Source organism: Anopheles funestus, chromosome 2RL (assembly GCF_943734845.2).
Source record: "Anopheles funestus chromosome 2RL, idAnoFuneDA-416_04, whole genome shotgun sequence".
Lineage (NCBI taxonomy): Eukaryota > Metazoa > Arthropoda > Insecta > Diptera > Culicidae > Anopheles > Anopheles funestus.
Window position 1 is genome coordinate 74,428,135 of NC_064598.1, and position 16,398 is coordinate 74,444,532.

The 16,398-nt window shown below is 36.6% G+C and overlaps 1 protein-coding gene across 50 annotated transcripts in view; it reads left to right on the top strand.

Moving 5' to 3' along the window:
- The window catches only part of LOC125766582 (zinc finger protein 271), a 58,362-nt gene that overhangs the window by 30,721 nt on the left and 11,243 nt on the right, over window positions 1-16,398 (top strand). For 31 of the 50 annotated variants that reach the window (XM_049432699.1, XM_049432696.1, XM_049432710.1 and 28 more), the window contains 11 exons: window positions 239-322; window positions 2,453-2,536; window positions 4,032-4,115; window positions 5,526-5,609; window positions 7,474-7,557; window positions 8,000-8,083; window positions 8,775-8,858; window positions 9,786-9,869; window positions 12,183-12,266; window positions 12,836-12,919; window positions 13,867-13,950. In XM_049432699.1, coding sequence (XP_049288656.1) covers window positions 239-322; window positions 2,453-2,536; window positions 4,032-4,115; window positions 5,526-5,609; window positions 7,474-7,557; window positions 8,000-8,083; window positions 8,775-8,858; window positions 9,786-9,869; window positions 12,183-12,266; window positions 12,836-12,919; window positions 13,867-13,950 — 924 coding nt within the window. The remainder of the gene's footprint in view (window positions 1-238; window positions 323-2,452; window positions 2,537-4,031; window positions 4,116-5,525; window positions 5,610-7,473; window positions 7,558-7,999; window positions 8,084-8,774; window positions 8,859-9,785; window positions 9,870-12,182; window positions 12,267-12,835; window positions 12,920-13,866; window positions 13,951-16,398) is intronic. The other 19 variants (XM_049432715.1, XM_049432734.1, XM_049432712.1 and 16 more) reach the window with 12 other exon arrangements.

Genomic DNA, 16,398 nt, shown 5'->3' on the forward strand with positions numbered 1-16,398 from the left:
TATGCCCCGAGAACAAGCAAAACAAAGCAAAAAAAAGATAATAACTTTTCCGCAATTTATACAAAAAAAAAACAATTTCGTTCGTCTCGTTAGCGAATGTTGGTGTGTTTGTTTTAATTAATGTTGTGTCCCATTGTTTTTTTCTCTCTCTCTCCTTCTCTTTCTCTATTTCTTCTCTCTTTATCTATCTTTTTTTCTTACATATAAATATATATTCTTAACCGTTAATCCGAAACAGAATACACACTGGAGAGACTCCCTATCGGTGCACGTATTGTGAGAAGAAATTTACCCGAAAAGAACGTTTAACGTATCACATAAGGTGAGCGCTTCGGCCAAGGCACACACCGCTTCGATAATTTAACGAAAACCTGCTCTATTTTATTCTAATTATGCTACACTATCGTCCTACATGTATTTACTACAACTACCACTATTACTTTTACTACTATTGCTTAAAAGAAGCGAACTTTTTTTTTTACAACACACATTCACAGCTGGACATTGTCCTTTATTAGCTGGCGATGGTGACTTTATAATGTAGCAAAACCGAAATCTATACAGTAACTTGTTTAAATCTATGAAATAATTTTAATTTATTAAACATTTTTCCACGGAAAACTACACGCTTCATAAAATGGCATTTAAAATTTTCTTTTTTGGCAAATTGGATTTGTTTCGCATATTTTTTTTTAAATCCCGTAGCAACAGTCTTTCTGAAGAGTTTGACGGACGGAACAATCACATTTAGAAACCTGGCTGGCTCTTTCTTATTTAAAAGCATTAGTTTTTTTCTGTTTCTTACAACTATTGTTGTTGTTGAAAAAAAAAGTTATTTGGACTTTACTCTGTATTCGACGATTGAAGCTTTGATATGTGTCGCGTTGCGTTTTTCTCACACATTGCACCGTATAAAAAAATACCCAAGCCCAACATTTTGGCAACATTCCTTCCTTTGGCAACAAGAAGCATTTGCGATAAAGGCACAAGCAAAAAAATCAAACCTCAGCTCCCTTTGCTTTGTTTCCATTTATTTGTGGAAATTCAAAATTATTACAAAATTATATCAAAATACATTTGGCATTTTTTGTGGTGCAACATTTCTTCCCAGAAAAAGAACAATTTATCGATAATTAAATTTTGTTTTGGGCAAGAGGAAATGTTGTCCCTTCAATGCAGCTTTGGGTTTTGTTGTAATGAGGTGATCCTCCTGTGTCTTTATCGAAGTGAATATTCAAAATTGAAATTGTTTTATCAAAATTGAACAAAAGAAATGTCTTTCGGGCAGTATATTTCGTTATATAAACAATGGGAAAAAAGAAGCACAACACAACACATTCGGGCAGCACCAACACGCGAATTATACGAACCTTAAAAAAACAGTTGCAGGACAGGAAAAAGAAATTCTTTTCTATGATGGGTTAAAACGATTTTCCTCTGTCATTCTTGTGTGGAAAGAGAGTGTTATAAAAATTTTAAATTATGTTCAAAAAAAAACATTCCCCCTTTTTTGGCTTTAATCATCAAACAACTCCCGCTGAGTCTTATGATGCGTGTGTTTTTATGTTTGTATCTTTGTTAGTGTCTCTGCTAAATTGGTTTCCTTTTATCATATTATAGTTCTGTTTGATCACATTGGTGAACTTAGCAGGGCGCAACAATAATTTTCGGCTTTATGTTCCCATCCTTTTTGGTGGCTGGTAAAATATTATACCATAAATATCTACAAACGATCTTTTTGCAAACAATAACTTAATTTATCTATAAATACATTTCTTAGGAAAGCAGAGCAAAAAAAATAAATTAATTTAACATAATCAAATTTGATGCATTCAAACGCATTCGTGTACCTACACAGACACACAATAAACGCGTGGAGGTTTGAAGGCACATGCATTAAAACGCGCCCCAACAACCTCCGGGCGCGAGTTTGTTTGTGGTTCGTTCTCACGAAAGTTCGTCCCCATTTGTTAGTGCGTCTCACCGCTCGCCCGCCCCATTCTGCACCTTTTTGAAGCGAATGCAACCGTTTAATGTGAAAGTTTTCTACAACGTGTTTTTTTCTTTCTTTTTTCTTATTTTCTTCCACCCCGTTTTTTGCATTTCACGTGCGCGCGCGCCCTTCCACACACATCGATAATCAACCGGAATCTGATCGGATGTAAATGAAAAACAATTTTGTTGCATCCTTTCGGAAATCTTCTTCCAATTAAACCTCAACGTCTGCGTGTGTCGTCTACTACAATCTGTGCATCGTGCGTTGTATCGTCAACGATTATTCGTGGCTGCGTTCTAAAATGTGACACACATCCACACAATTCCATTAATCAATCACATACCTACGTACCCTTGTGTCTTCATACCCCATTAAAATCCCTTAAATCATCGAACGTTCCGACGGCGGCAACACGTGTAATACAACATGTCACGTGCGTGTGATAATCGATCCAAGATGGCACACGGGAGAGACTCCGTACCATTGCACGTACTGCGAGAAAAAGTTCGCCCGCAAAGAGCACCTTACTAATCACGTCAGGTGAGAGTCCCAGACACATGTACACATACATATACACAAACACACAAAAACATTCAACATATACACCCAGCAATATAAACTCGCGCGTTCAAGAAGGACGAAAAACAAATTGTGGGGACAACCAGTGGGGGGTCCTCTTATGACGTAACGTTTGTTTGTTTGTTTGTTGTTCACAATGAATAAGATGAAGGAATTGAGCTGCTTCTCAAGCTGCGCTCCTCCCACCGGTTTTCCACCCAAAAACTCTCCCCCCTCACGACCCCGCTACCAGTGCTCTCGATGATCCGACTCGAGACAGAAGAGAAGAAAGCGCGTGGGCGCAAAAGCACAACGAACAATGGAAAAGAGAAACCACCCTCTTCCCCCTCATCTTCCCTCCCTTACTCCACTTTCTTCCAATTTCTTTTGCTTGTCTTTTATCCATTCTTCGGTTGCTTTCGTGAATAGATCGAATGTCTAGCAAGGATTTTTCACGATCATGTTGTTGATGATGCTTCCGTGTATCTTGCGATCGTGGAAGTAATACTCGGTTATGTTCGCTCGGTTGTCATTGGAATTCTAGACGAGAGACTTCTTCTGGAATATATTTCTTTGCTACATTATAGATTTCTGTTCATGAATCGGTCTAATGGTATTGTGCCTCGGTTTTCGGCCGAAGATCGTGTATCAAATCTTATGTGTTTCATCACTCTCTCGAATAAGGCTGGAGTATGTCAGTAGCATAACACATTTAATCTATTACACCATAGGAGTTATGAGCTATATATCATCTTAATAAGTCGTTAAACCAAGGAGATTTTTAATATTAACTCGTTTTATTTTCTTCGTTAGTTTACACTTCAACAAAAGTATCATTGTTTTTGTTAAATTTGAGGTAAAAATTACAATTTTGTTGACTTCTATTACAATAGAACATGTAATTAGTCAATTTACTTTTGCATCTAGGTGTCTTAGTCTTTTATAATATTGATTTTAGAGATTTTCGAGATCTTTTCCATAGCAACTTTTGCAAAAACCTATTATAATATAAATCATATTGGCATGAGGGCGGCCCGGTGGTGCATGTGATAAACGGCGCCGGTCCACACGGCAGGACCGGGTTCAAATCCCATCTGGATCGTCCCCCCGTAGCAATGACTGACTATCCGGCTACGTGGTAAAAATAAGTCTAGTATGCCAGAAATGACCGGCGTGACCTGTAAGGTCGTTAAAGCCAAGAAGAGAGATTGGCATGATTGAAACAATTCCACCGTAATGATAATATTTATACAATATTAATCATTTATAGTAACAATTTCAATGACAATCCTTTTCTTCGTGTGCTGAAAAACAAATGATCTTTCACGAACGCATCGTTGGCAACAAGCAACAAACCCTTCCACCGTCCCTTCTTCCCCTTCTTCAAAGTGACGTTCCCCTTCCTCACGACTCGCCCGTCAAGCTCTTCCCCATCGCAGTCTTTCTTTCTCTCTATCAATATCTTTCTCTTCTACAGATTGCACACAGGAGAGACCCCTTATCAATGCACATATTGTGAAAAGAAATTCAGTAGAAGAGAGCGTTTAACGATTCACACAAGGTGAGCGTTTGCAATTGATTTAATATTACCTGACCTGCAAAACAAAACAAAACCCAAATAAACAGTAATCGAAACTAAGAGGAACTGAAACTAGACAGAACGTAACCAAGATTATTAACGAAATGGGAGGAATCTTGTGAAAAACAAACCCAGATGAAAAACAAAATATGGCAACGTGTGCTATGTGCAAAATGTAAAGTTTAAGCTAAAGCCCGTTTTTTTTTTGTGGAAATGTTTTGCGAAGAAAAATCACGGGAAAAGCTTAGTCAGTTAGCTTTTTTTTTTGGATGTTCATTTTAACCTACCCGCCCCCGGTGTTGTAATCGAGCCTGCTTCTAAAATCAGTATGTGTGTGTGTGTTCATATTAATATACACACATACATACACACCTCACCACAAACCAAGGAGGACCTCCCCCGAGTGTAATCGAGTAGATGAAGCCCCCCACCAAAGGGGGACGATGTAACGTTTATGTTTTGTATGACGAAAAGGGAAAATGTGTGGGATAATGTGTAGAAGAGAGAGAGTATGCTAGGAAGGAGGGGGTGGGCATATAGGGAGGACATCTATTAGCGTATTGCTCTTTTGCTGTGTTGTGTGCCGCTACTACCATTGTTTGCTGCATAGTATACCAAAAAGTGCTTTGTGCTTTCTGGTTGAAAGGAGTGTGGAAACCTTGACCTTCTGAGCCCCACACCTTTACACACTCGTCTGTCATTGCCACCGACAGTGTGTCAGTTTGCCCATTTTCTGGGTGTGTTGCTTTTGTTTGGGTGCGCTGCTGTTTTGGGGGTTGAAGCGAGTAAATAAATCGTTGAAGGGTGTGTTTCTGCAAGCTTTCCGTTGTTGTGAGACAATTGTTAAATTAGCTGGAAAAGAAGAAATCGACATATGACGTCAGATTTACAGAGCGTCGCTTTATCAGAGCTTTAGTTATTGTTTAGTAGTTTGACAATTGTTTAAGTTCTCATTTGAAATATGTTTATAATTAGAAAACAAATTTAGTTACTTCTTTTTCTTTTTTCGCCAAATTTTTTAAATTTCGTAATAAAACGATTGTTTTACAAACCGAAGAAAATGGATCCGTTTTCTTCCATTGGAAAAGTACAGGGCTATTGCCCTATCCAGCAGCAAATCAAACAAAACATAAATCGAGTAAAAAAACGTATAGGAGTATCAGAACGAAAGACTCTTCCACCACTAACCCACCAGTAAACAAAAAAGAAAATAGTTACAATAATAGAGCAAAAAAAATCAAAAGCCAAAAAACAACAACCAAACAACAACTCATATTCTTCCTTTAAATCTAGCCAACATTGTTTTAATGCCAATCGTTTTTTTCTCTCTCTCTTCTCTCTTTCTTCTGTTAAAAAAAATCACTCTTTTTCTTCACTTTCCAAACCAAACAGAATCCATACCGGAGAGACTCCGTACGCATGCACATATTGTGATAAAAAATTTAGCCGCAAAGAACGATTAACGTATCACATAAGGTGAGCGCTTGTTCCATCAGTCTTATTTTGTTTCTCTCCCTTCCACCACCACCACCACTTACAATCTCCCTTTTTATGAACAAAACAAAAAAAAATACAGAGCCATCATCAATATTTTAATCATTTTTAATTTAACAAAACAAGATAAACTAAGAAAAAAAACTGCAGCCTTATGATTTGGTATATTAAATATCTTATATTGTGCTGTATCTTACTTAATTTCGATATGGAAATATGAAATAAGGAAAGATATAAGCAAATATTATTACACATTACCATCACTCATTATCACTGATACAAAACACACACACACACACAAATGTCTATATTTACACATCCCATCAGCAAAATCACACATACATACAAACACTTCCCTTCCACAATGTCCTTCCCTTTTGGTTCATGTTTTAATTAATTTTGCAAAGAATACTTTTGGCTACTAAAGGTGTTCCCTATAATTAATGGAGCAAATGTGCAGCAATTTGTGAATATTTTAATGAAAGTAGCTTTTTAATTGTATTTAAATACTATTACTTAACAATACTGTTAGCAAAGCTGTTGTACTGTGTTTCAACAATAGCGCACAAAGCAAATGTGAAGCTTTTGTGCCATTTAAAGTTCTTCCCTTCTTACGCTGCAGCTTTCAGAAGCAAATTTATGTTTAAATTTATCAAATTAACATTCCCCATCCTATCAAGAAAAAAAACAAACAAATCAGAAACAAACCTTCACTTCCCTTCACTTTTTCCCCTTTAGTTTCTAGGTGTGTTTCCCCTAAATACCTAAATTGTGTTCCGCGATATATAAATATATTTATATGAACATACTACATATATCGATAAATTAATCACAAAACACCACAATTTTGCAGGACAAATATTTTACACATTACCACAATATTATTGTTACAGTATTATATATTTCAAATTTGTCTAGCCATCTGACACACCGTGTTGTTGAAATATGATTTATTTTTTTATTTTTGTGTAAAAACCAAACTTTTTTTTTATTTAAAAAAACGTCTTGCGTTGAGTTTTTCGTGTTTGTCTTATGTTGTTTGTTTTGGGATAGTTAAAGATGTGATAATTATTTTTCTCTTCTACGATCAAACGATATGAATATGTATGGCAGTCGTTGGTAGTTGTGCGCCGGTACTATAGGTACCCCTCAATGCTGAACACATTCTGCCCGCTGTCAAATTATTTAACAAAATAATTTTCCCACAATCAGCGAACTGGCGAAAGATGCTCTCTTATATATGTATTGTATGTATTAATCATAATATTGATCATCGGAAATGTGTATCAAGCCAAGTAATATGATCGATAATGTGTGCGGTGCTTGAAAAAAGCGAGTGAAGTATTAATATTAATTGAAAGAGAAGATAACTACACTCAAACTCTAAACATCATTAGAAAGATGTGAAGATGGACGATAAACTTTATTATTTTAATGTTTTGCTGAATTTACTGTATGTTTCATAATTATACAAAAATGTTTCACAAGGTGTAGAGTGTTCTTATATGAGGGTGGGGAATAATATAACAAAAAAAAAATCCAAAATGGATGTACAAGCTCTAATTCCGTTTATAATTGTATCCCATTAAACACTAAATCCGTACCTCCTCATTATCCTCTCATACACGATCAATCTCATTATAATTAAAATCTATACTTTTTTTACCACGATGGTTGTTGGAAGGGCTGGAGGCTTAACCTGTATATGAAAAGCAAAATATTGCATACATGTGTCTCATTGTTAATTCTTCTTCTACTATTTACGCTCATGATGGGGGTTCTGTGATCGGTTAACTGTGTTCGATGAAAACGAAACACATACAAAATTGCTGTATTACATATCCAGATTACACACCGGAGAAACTCCCTATCAGTGCACGTACTGTGAGAAGAAATTCACTCGCAAAGAACACCTTACAAACCACGTCAGGTGAGAAAATCGTTCCGTAATGTAATGCTATTATGAATCGGTAGAACAATACGATGGATGGATGTCAATATGCAAGCGTTATTACGCAAACTTTAGTTGAAAGGGTGATTGGAAAATAATGTATGAATGTTTGAACAAAAAAAAACATTCGAAATTGATTTTTTTTTTCAATTTATTGCTTTCACATACTAAACCAATAAAAGCTTTCAATTTTAACAACGAAAGCTTTTCTTTTGTCAAGGTTTATATAGCAAGTTGATATTTTTTGAAGCACATTGACATCCTTGCGGTTGTTTTATTTGTTCAAAGTATAAACAGTGGAAATCAAAGAAAAATGTTTCAACAATCCGTCTCACATTTTTATTTATTTTTATGTTGTTTAATCTTCTGCGGATACGGTCGTGCTTTTGCGAAACCAAACAAAAACAATCCAAAAAATCAGATTGCACACCGGAGAAACTCCCTATCCTTGCACGTACTGTGAAAAGAAGTTCACACGAAAAGAGCATCTTACCAATCATGTCAGGTGAGAAAATCGTTCCTCTATAGCGGGAAATAGTACGCTTAACATTAAGACGCGTCAAATCGAAAATATGTGGCGCAACAAGCTCTAATAACCTCCACATTGCCTTGGGAGAGCTGAGTCGCTTATGGTTTTAAACTAGAATTTTGTTTCTCACATTTTGGAGGATCTTTCGAACTCAAAATGAATGTTTGTAGCTATAAATGAACATTTATGTACCATGATAACATTATTTATATTATAATGCGAGCCGGTAAATGATGATGCGTCGCGGTAAATGATTTGTGCAATGAAAGATTCTTCCACGGGCCCCAATGCGTGAGGGTGTTTGAGCGCTGTATGGCCATATGTTTTCGATGGGCGATTTCACCATAAAGGAGGCCTTTGTCTTGTAGACCTCCACTAAAATAGGAAAAATCGAACCGGTTACTTATACATGATTTTCATCTCTTTTTCTCTTTTTTCATTTATTTTCTCTTACATCAATCAACGTGCAATGCTTAATAAAACTGCGTCTATCTTGGTGCGATCCTACCACAACGTTTATTGTTTTATCCATTTGTTTCGTTTCATTCTGTACGGTTACTACAACCCCGATGAATCCGCCAAATCCCAATCCTATGTTTTGTGTTCTTCCTCTCCCGTCCCTTGTTTTGTTTTGTTTTGTTTTATTTCCATTTTCGTTTCTGGACAGATTGCACACCGGAGAGACCCCTTATCAGTGCACCTATTGTGACAAGAAATTCACGCGTAAAGAGCATTTGACTAATCATACAAGGTGAGCGTCGTTCAAGTGGCATAGTAATTCGCTTGTGCTGTGGACGTCGATCCTTTAGTAACCCAGACACACACACACACAAACCCGAAATTACTTTAAAAAAAAAAGAAAAGAACTTCATTCCCTTACTTAAATGTTTATACAAGTCTCATTTCCCTGTATGCTCCTTCACACACATCCTTTCACGAAATCCGATTTAAATTAGAGTAACTTTATCGGACATTTTGTTTACTAGCTAGTGAATCGGTATAAAGTGACCAATTTGGTTCATTATAGCAAGAAAAATGCTTTATTGCAAGCTTTTGCTATAACATTTTATAGTTCGATAGTTCCTCTGTGTATTTAAAAATTTGTTTCATGTTCTTGATAAATAGTTATCGATTGTGTACCATACTTTTTTGCAAAGCAAATTGGTCACTTTATATCGACAGAAATAATATTACCGTCTAGCGATTATCCAACTAACAACCTTTTGGGCAGTTTGACGGCAACGTTAAATTTGGAACATTTTATAGTAAAAGGGTAAATTTAGCATATCAACCCACCCATCCCACCTAGCTAAAAATAAGATCCCCTCCCCTTCCACAATCGCATCCCCAGAATTGGATCAAATTCTACAAAACAACAAAGTCTGATAAAAGAAGTTAACAGCTTATTAAATGGCTAACAACACCACATTTACCCCACAATGCAAGTGCAACGATCATAAAATCATATATGTTTCCGAGCGACATACTGTTTTGTTATTCCTGTTGTTTAAACATTGATGAATAATATACGCGTGTGTGTGTGTGTGCTATGGTGACCCAACGCCACCACCGTTCGCCCTTCTCACCGGGTTGCGGAATGGGTGGTGGCCGGTGGTGGACAAAACGGGTCACCGTTGTTCCTTCTTCTCCTCTTTTTCTCTCTACCGTTACTCGACAGATTGCACACCGGAGAAACTCCTTATCATTGCACCTATTGCGAGAAGAAATTTATGCGCAAAGAACATTTAAAGAACCATATCAGGTGAGAGGGGGTTTTTTTTGTTGTTGTGTTTGGCTGAGCCACGTGCCGTGCCACCCAAACAAGCACACTAGTCTATTGTTATTATTAGAATGGGGCCTTTTCCCTTTGTTTTAGTTGTTTTTTCTGTACCGTTTTACTACTGTTTTGGCTCACAACAACAACAACAACAACAACAACAAACTACAATAATAATTACACTCACTTTGTGGCAGTTGTTCTGTTCTTTTCTATAGTTGCTATTCAGCTCTGTTTTTTTAATGGAAGTTCTCTTTCACATATTCTGTCAATTATGTGTCCATTTTTCTTAATTCTTTTTTAATGTAATGTCCACTTAATGTTTGTGGGAGGGAAAACAACTGGGAGTTCTATTTATCATCGGGAGATGTTGTTGTTTATCATGCCTCTCACAAATCTATTTCCCATTGTTTCATACATGTAGGAGGACAGAACACAATCCTTAACGCAATGTTGTTTGTTGGTTCCATTTAGTGTTCTTCTGTCACAGTACATTTTTCGCCTCACTGTTGCTGCTGATTGTTGTGTTTTGGCTAGCTTTTCATTTAGCAAACCGTGCTACTATAGTTTGGTCATGTAATATCATTTAGTTTATTTAACTTTGTTTTTGGTTTTAGTAGAAGTGCTCTTACAACACTTACCTCTCTCAACCTTCATCTGCTTGTACCATTTGTGCAAACGTGTGTGTTCATCCATGCATATACTCCCATCGCTCTTTCCCTTTTTTTGAAAATAACCGGGAAAAAATGGCATATTTATGTTTTGTTATTAATCGTTTGTTTGTTATCAAAAATGGTTGCAAAAAAAAACAAATTTTTTGAAATTGTGGGGATATGAGTACACTTAAAGAAGAGTGTAAATTCAGACAAATTGGTGGACAAATTAATTTAAAAAAAAAACACATAACACGATAATAACAATTCATACATTATTATCATCTGTCTATTTGCCTCGTCTGTATGCTCTAAATTAAGGATCTTAACATCACTATCGGAACATATACTGACCTCATACTTAGCATGAATGTTGTCCTCTGCAGCTCTTCCACTTTCCTAGCTCCATTCCTTTTCCCCCCATGTATTTCCTCTCGCCTGCGACTTCATTAGTGTTTTGTAGTGTGTTTGGTGGGTACAAATCATTGCTCCGTATACATATTTCATATGCGCCGTGCTTCAACACATCATTTAATGTCACTCACACACATATGTAATGTACAACCCCGTTGTTCACACTCCATAAGCTAAATTGGGAAAAAAATTGCGTGAGCAAGGGAAATCCTTTCCCGCAACAAAGCTATGAATGTTAAGTCTCGACCAGAGATGCATTCATGTGCGAACAAAATTCTGTCAGGATTCATTGATTAGGATTCATTTGGTATAAATAATCATACGGGTACTTATACCTCATGTATTACTATCATTTTCAAAATTATGAACATGTGAGTGTGACCAAAAGAGGTCAGATTCTCATTTTCTACCATTTTTATGGAATGAAAGCGAGAAGCGATCGTAGAAGAATTTATTATTTTTATTCACTTGCATCATTTATGTTTTTCGTTTCAATATAATTGTTATCCTGTAAATCCTTTCGATGGTCATATCATGTACATTTGTTTTGTTTATTTATTTCCCTATTTCGTTGCTTCGTAGTGTGAACATTTAAAAAGCATGCTTATTTATTTTCCAATACAACACAAACTCATCAACTCCTATATTTCCTCACACACCGTGTGTCTCGTTCCTTGCATTATTGTGTAATGGTCGTATAACTTTTCATACAGCTTTTAGTGGTCGTTCATTCAATTAACCTAGTGATTTTGGTTAGAGAAATTATTCCACCCCCCACCAAACTGAGGCGTGTGTTAATAAAAGCATCATAAATTAATGAACAGTCTGTGTTGAACATTCATCTTGCACTGCCGCAACCTTTCATACCATTTGTCGTTGTTGTTCCATACATACATCGCAATACGAGGGTTTGTAAAAAAAAGGACAAAATGTCGAAATAACATACAAGTTGACGAAGAAATTCATACATCGCAGTATAGTTCTCTTTGCCATTGTTATTTGTTATTTGTTCGTGTTGTTCCTTTTCTTGAGCACGATATAAGCTCTTAGACTTATCCGCGCCCTTCTTTAGCTGTTAATACATAGAATCCCGCTTCACGCGAGGGTGTTTTAAGTTTTGGGTTTTACTTCAATGTTTTTAATACACGTTTCCCATGCATTTCCTATCTCTCACTGTATCATGTCTCTATCTTCTCTATACCCGAATATTATCCATCGCCATTCTTGCCAGATTGCATACCGGAGAAACTCCGTACCAATGTACGTACTGCCAGAAGAAATTCACGCGAAAAGAGCATTTAACAAACCACACCAGGTGAGGAAAAAAAACAAGCGACTAAAGTAAAAGAAAAATAACTAAAAAGCAAAAAAAAAAAAAAGAAATTGATACCAACAACTACTTCCATCCAAATATGTTGAAAATGGCGAGAAAATGGTTTTGTTTTGCAAAATCGAATGACATTAGAGCACATTGATTTGTTTATTGTATGTTTTATTGTTTTTTTTTGCCGCCATGTTTAAAATCTATCTTAAAGTGTTGCATTTCGTTTATTTTTTCGTTCGCGTGCTGAAAGATGAACCTTTTTGAATTGGATGGATGGTCGTGTTCCATCTTTACCATTTGCGTGTACTAGTTAATAAAGTTAATAATTAATGTATTTTCAATTTACTTACTGTACTTTCTTCCAATTCTCTTCTCTACTCACTTTACCACACGAAACCCGCGCTCAACACGGAACGACGTATTACAATGAACAAAAACGTTTAAAATCAACATCACTTCAAAAAATGCAAAATATGCGCGCACATACACGCACAAACACACACACACGCCACATCCTACTGTTGAATGATCGTGTACATACACATAAAACCCTCCGGTAGATTGCATACGGGCGAAACTCCTTACCAGTGTTCTTATTGTCAGAAGAAGTTCACCCGCAAAGAACATCTCACGAATCACGTCAGGTGAGAATCGTTTCACCACCACATCTACCCCCACAAAACCCCTCTTCTTCTAACCCATCCGCGAGCGCGCGATGTCTCAAATCATCATTTGTCTGCTTCTCGATCGCGTGCTCCATACTTTTGCGTTGTGAATTTTGTTGTCCGAATCGTTTAAATATCGACAAAAGGGGGGAACGGTAGATGGCCAGCACTGGTGTGTTCCATTCGTACTGTGGAAGGAAACATATCATGAAAAGTATGCAAGATCCTGCCCAAACGTTCTTGACAGTTTCGTGTAGTGCTTTCGTCGAAGGTGCGGTTTAAAATATCTACAGGTGAAGAATTTTTTATTGCAGCTGTTGGTCGTGTTATTACACAAATTGATTTCGCCTTTTGGACGATATTTTACAGTTACACTCGAGGAAAAGCACCCGATTGTTTGGACTATTTGGTAGTGTTTTGGTGCTCGCCAAAGATAGTTTCCTTCTGCTTGACAACTTTGCACCACTACAAGATCTCCTTTCGTCCTTATTGCAGACAAAAAAGAAAATTAAAAGAATCGCCATAAAAAACCATGACATGCTTGTCTCTATGAACTTGTTCCCCCCACAGAAGCTAAATGTTCTAACGATTTGTTTTTCTTTTCTTTTCTCTACGTCCTTGATGTGATTTCACTTGTTTGCACTATTGTACGATCGTGAACTATTCAATTTACTATTCTGTCACAATGATGACATACGGGACCGATCGCATCGTCTTTGATAACCCTTCTGTACCTTTCTAACTTCCATTGGAACATCGTGATCTTGCTTATCATTCGATTGTTCCGTGGCATAATCTCCCCGTTGTCTATTCTCCTGTATACGGGTACTATTCCTCACGATCGTGATCCTTGCGTCCGATCATTCGCCATGAACAATGCTAATCATCAACCCAACCCCGGGGACGCTTGAATACGCGTAATGCAGGCTGCACACCGGCGAGACTCCCTACACGTGTACCTATTGTCAGAAGAAGTTTACGCGTAAAGAGCATTTGACGAATCACGTCAGGTGAGGGATTGTTTTTTTTTAAATCTCATTACTTTTTACACTCATATGTACCCCACACACACATATTCACCTTCCCTTCAAGGTTTTTGTTTTCGTTTTTGCTCTCATCCAGTGTGTCGTAGAAGATTCCCATGTTAAAGACAAAAAAAAACTCCCCATCCGCTCGTACACCCAAAACTCACTCCTTCTTCCATTTAACGATCCACCTGTGGCAATCACGAAATGTTCAAGGGAAGCAAGCGAAATATCAGTACCCATGCCTGTGCGTGGAAGAACGGAACACTGTGATCTAGAATTAAAATGGGAATTTTTGCTTGGTTTAAAATTTAACGAATAATATTGTTGGTCCAATCATCTGATGTTGTTTTGTTTTTTTTCCTACCTCATTATCTTGTTGTGCGTGCCTAGTGCGCATTTTTGCTTGTCTATGTTTCAATGTTTAATATATTGTACCCATTGAACTAATTTCTTATCACAGTATCAAATCTCTAATGTACTGTTTATTATAGATGAAAGCTGTAGTATGATTTTCTATCTAATTTTACTTGTTATATGATTTGACACATTTTTTCTGCAATCATTTTCTTAATATTTTTTTTAAATTTTTCATTTGTTTTTGGTGTTATGCTCATGTTTTTTCAGTCTTTTTTCAAATAAAAATTATGTTATTAGTTTTTTTGTTTTATTTATTTTCTTTTATGATCATATGAGCTGACTAAATATGAATGGGTTCAATGTATTTGTACGTGATTGAAATATTTGTAAGCGTTCACATAAACAAGCATATGCAAAAAAAAAGGATTAATCAAGTTTCTATAAACGTGTTTCGTTACGGTTTATTGTAGCCTAAGCATAGGGAGCAAAAGCTGTTACAATAGACGTCAACAAGCGAAAAACGGGAAACCTTACATAATTGTATTACTTCTAATCGATCATGCAAGTAAAGAGAGTATGATTAAAGACTCATATCGGTTTTCTCTCTCTCTGATTCAAACTTGATGGCAAAGTAACTGATAAGTTTACTCTAGTAATGAGAACCAAAATGCAATCTACCGGGTGATGAACATTACAAAAAGAGAAAAAAGTCCACCCCCGTTCGGGACACGATCGTTCAACATGATACTATGCTATTGCGAAATACACGATCATGCGGCGTAGTTAGTGGTACGAAATTACTATCGGTAGAAAGAAACGCGTTTCCATTGCCGGGTAGAATGTTGGTGTACAACTGGTTTTTTTTTGGGGGGGAATTACTATTTTAGGTGAAAGGTGGTAGAGAAGTTGCATAGTAATTTCGTTACGTGATTGATAGAGAAATGCATGGACGAACAACAACGCAAACCGAAGATCGGTCAACAAACATTAGTCAGCTCTTGGAAAGCGGAAGGATAATACTTAAGTGTATCCTCGCTTGTTTTGTGTTTTCGTATTTAAATTATCTTCAATTTGTTTTTTTTTTGTTTTTTAATTTTTGGTTCTTATTTAAACAAAACAAAGTGTCAGATGGTTGGATAAACAATATGATTTTCCTTGTACATTGTAATTGCTTCCTACACGTTTTCCCCCACGTTCCTTCTTCACACATATATCCTTCGAATCCTTCCTCATTCCTTACTGTATTTTTAGCATACTAGTTTTACATTATATTATCATAATCGATGAACAATAAGACCCCTTTCACCCCCCGGTAAATGGTATTGATTGTGTTGCTGTAGTGTAGTGCCACGTTTTTTTTGTTGACGCTGATGACGGAGCATTTGTTCTGCACCCTTAGGTTGGACCCGTGGTAGTACACTGTAGTAATTATTATCTAGCGTAACATCTGCACCTACACACCCATTAAAACCCATAGACCGTTTACAGTACCGAATGAGTTTATGTTGCTTTAGCGTTTGCCAGAATATTATCTGTAAATTGTTTGTAATTATCACTTGCTCTGGCGGTCTTGTTTTGCTCTAGCAGCTTTTCGGTTTATTTCCCTCTTTCTGTGTAAAGTTGATGATGCATAATGAAGTTTCATGTTTTATTTACAAACAAACAAAAAAAACCCATCCCGGGGTCTTATTTTTCTTCGATCGAGAATCATTCATTATAGTTTGTCCTTATTCATAAAACATCCATTATTTGTGATTGTGATCGATAGTAAGAACAACATGTTTATATGCGAACCGTTTTCTGCGTAAATGCTAAATATTGTATTTTTTCCTTCTTTTTTCCCCCCTTTCGTCACTACTTCGAATTTGAAATTTGAAAACGCTAATGTTCAAATCAAATTTCACTTGGTCGACATAAAAAAACAACAACACCAACACACTCTCTCCCACCACTCGACAATACCCGTCCGTTGTACCGGATTCGCGCATCACATCTGCTCGTGTACCTAATGTGCCGCCTGTACTACCATAAATATTACTTCTTCTACTACTACCATCTACTACTACTTCTACT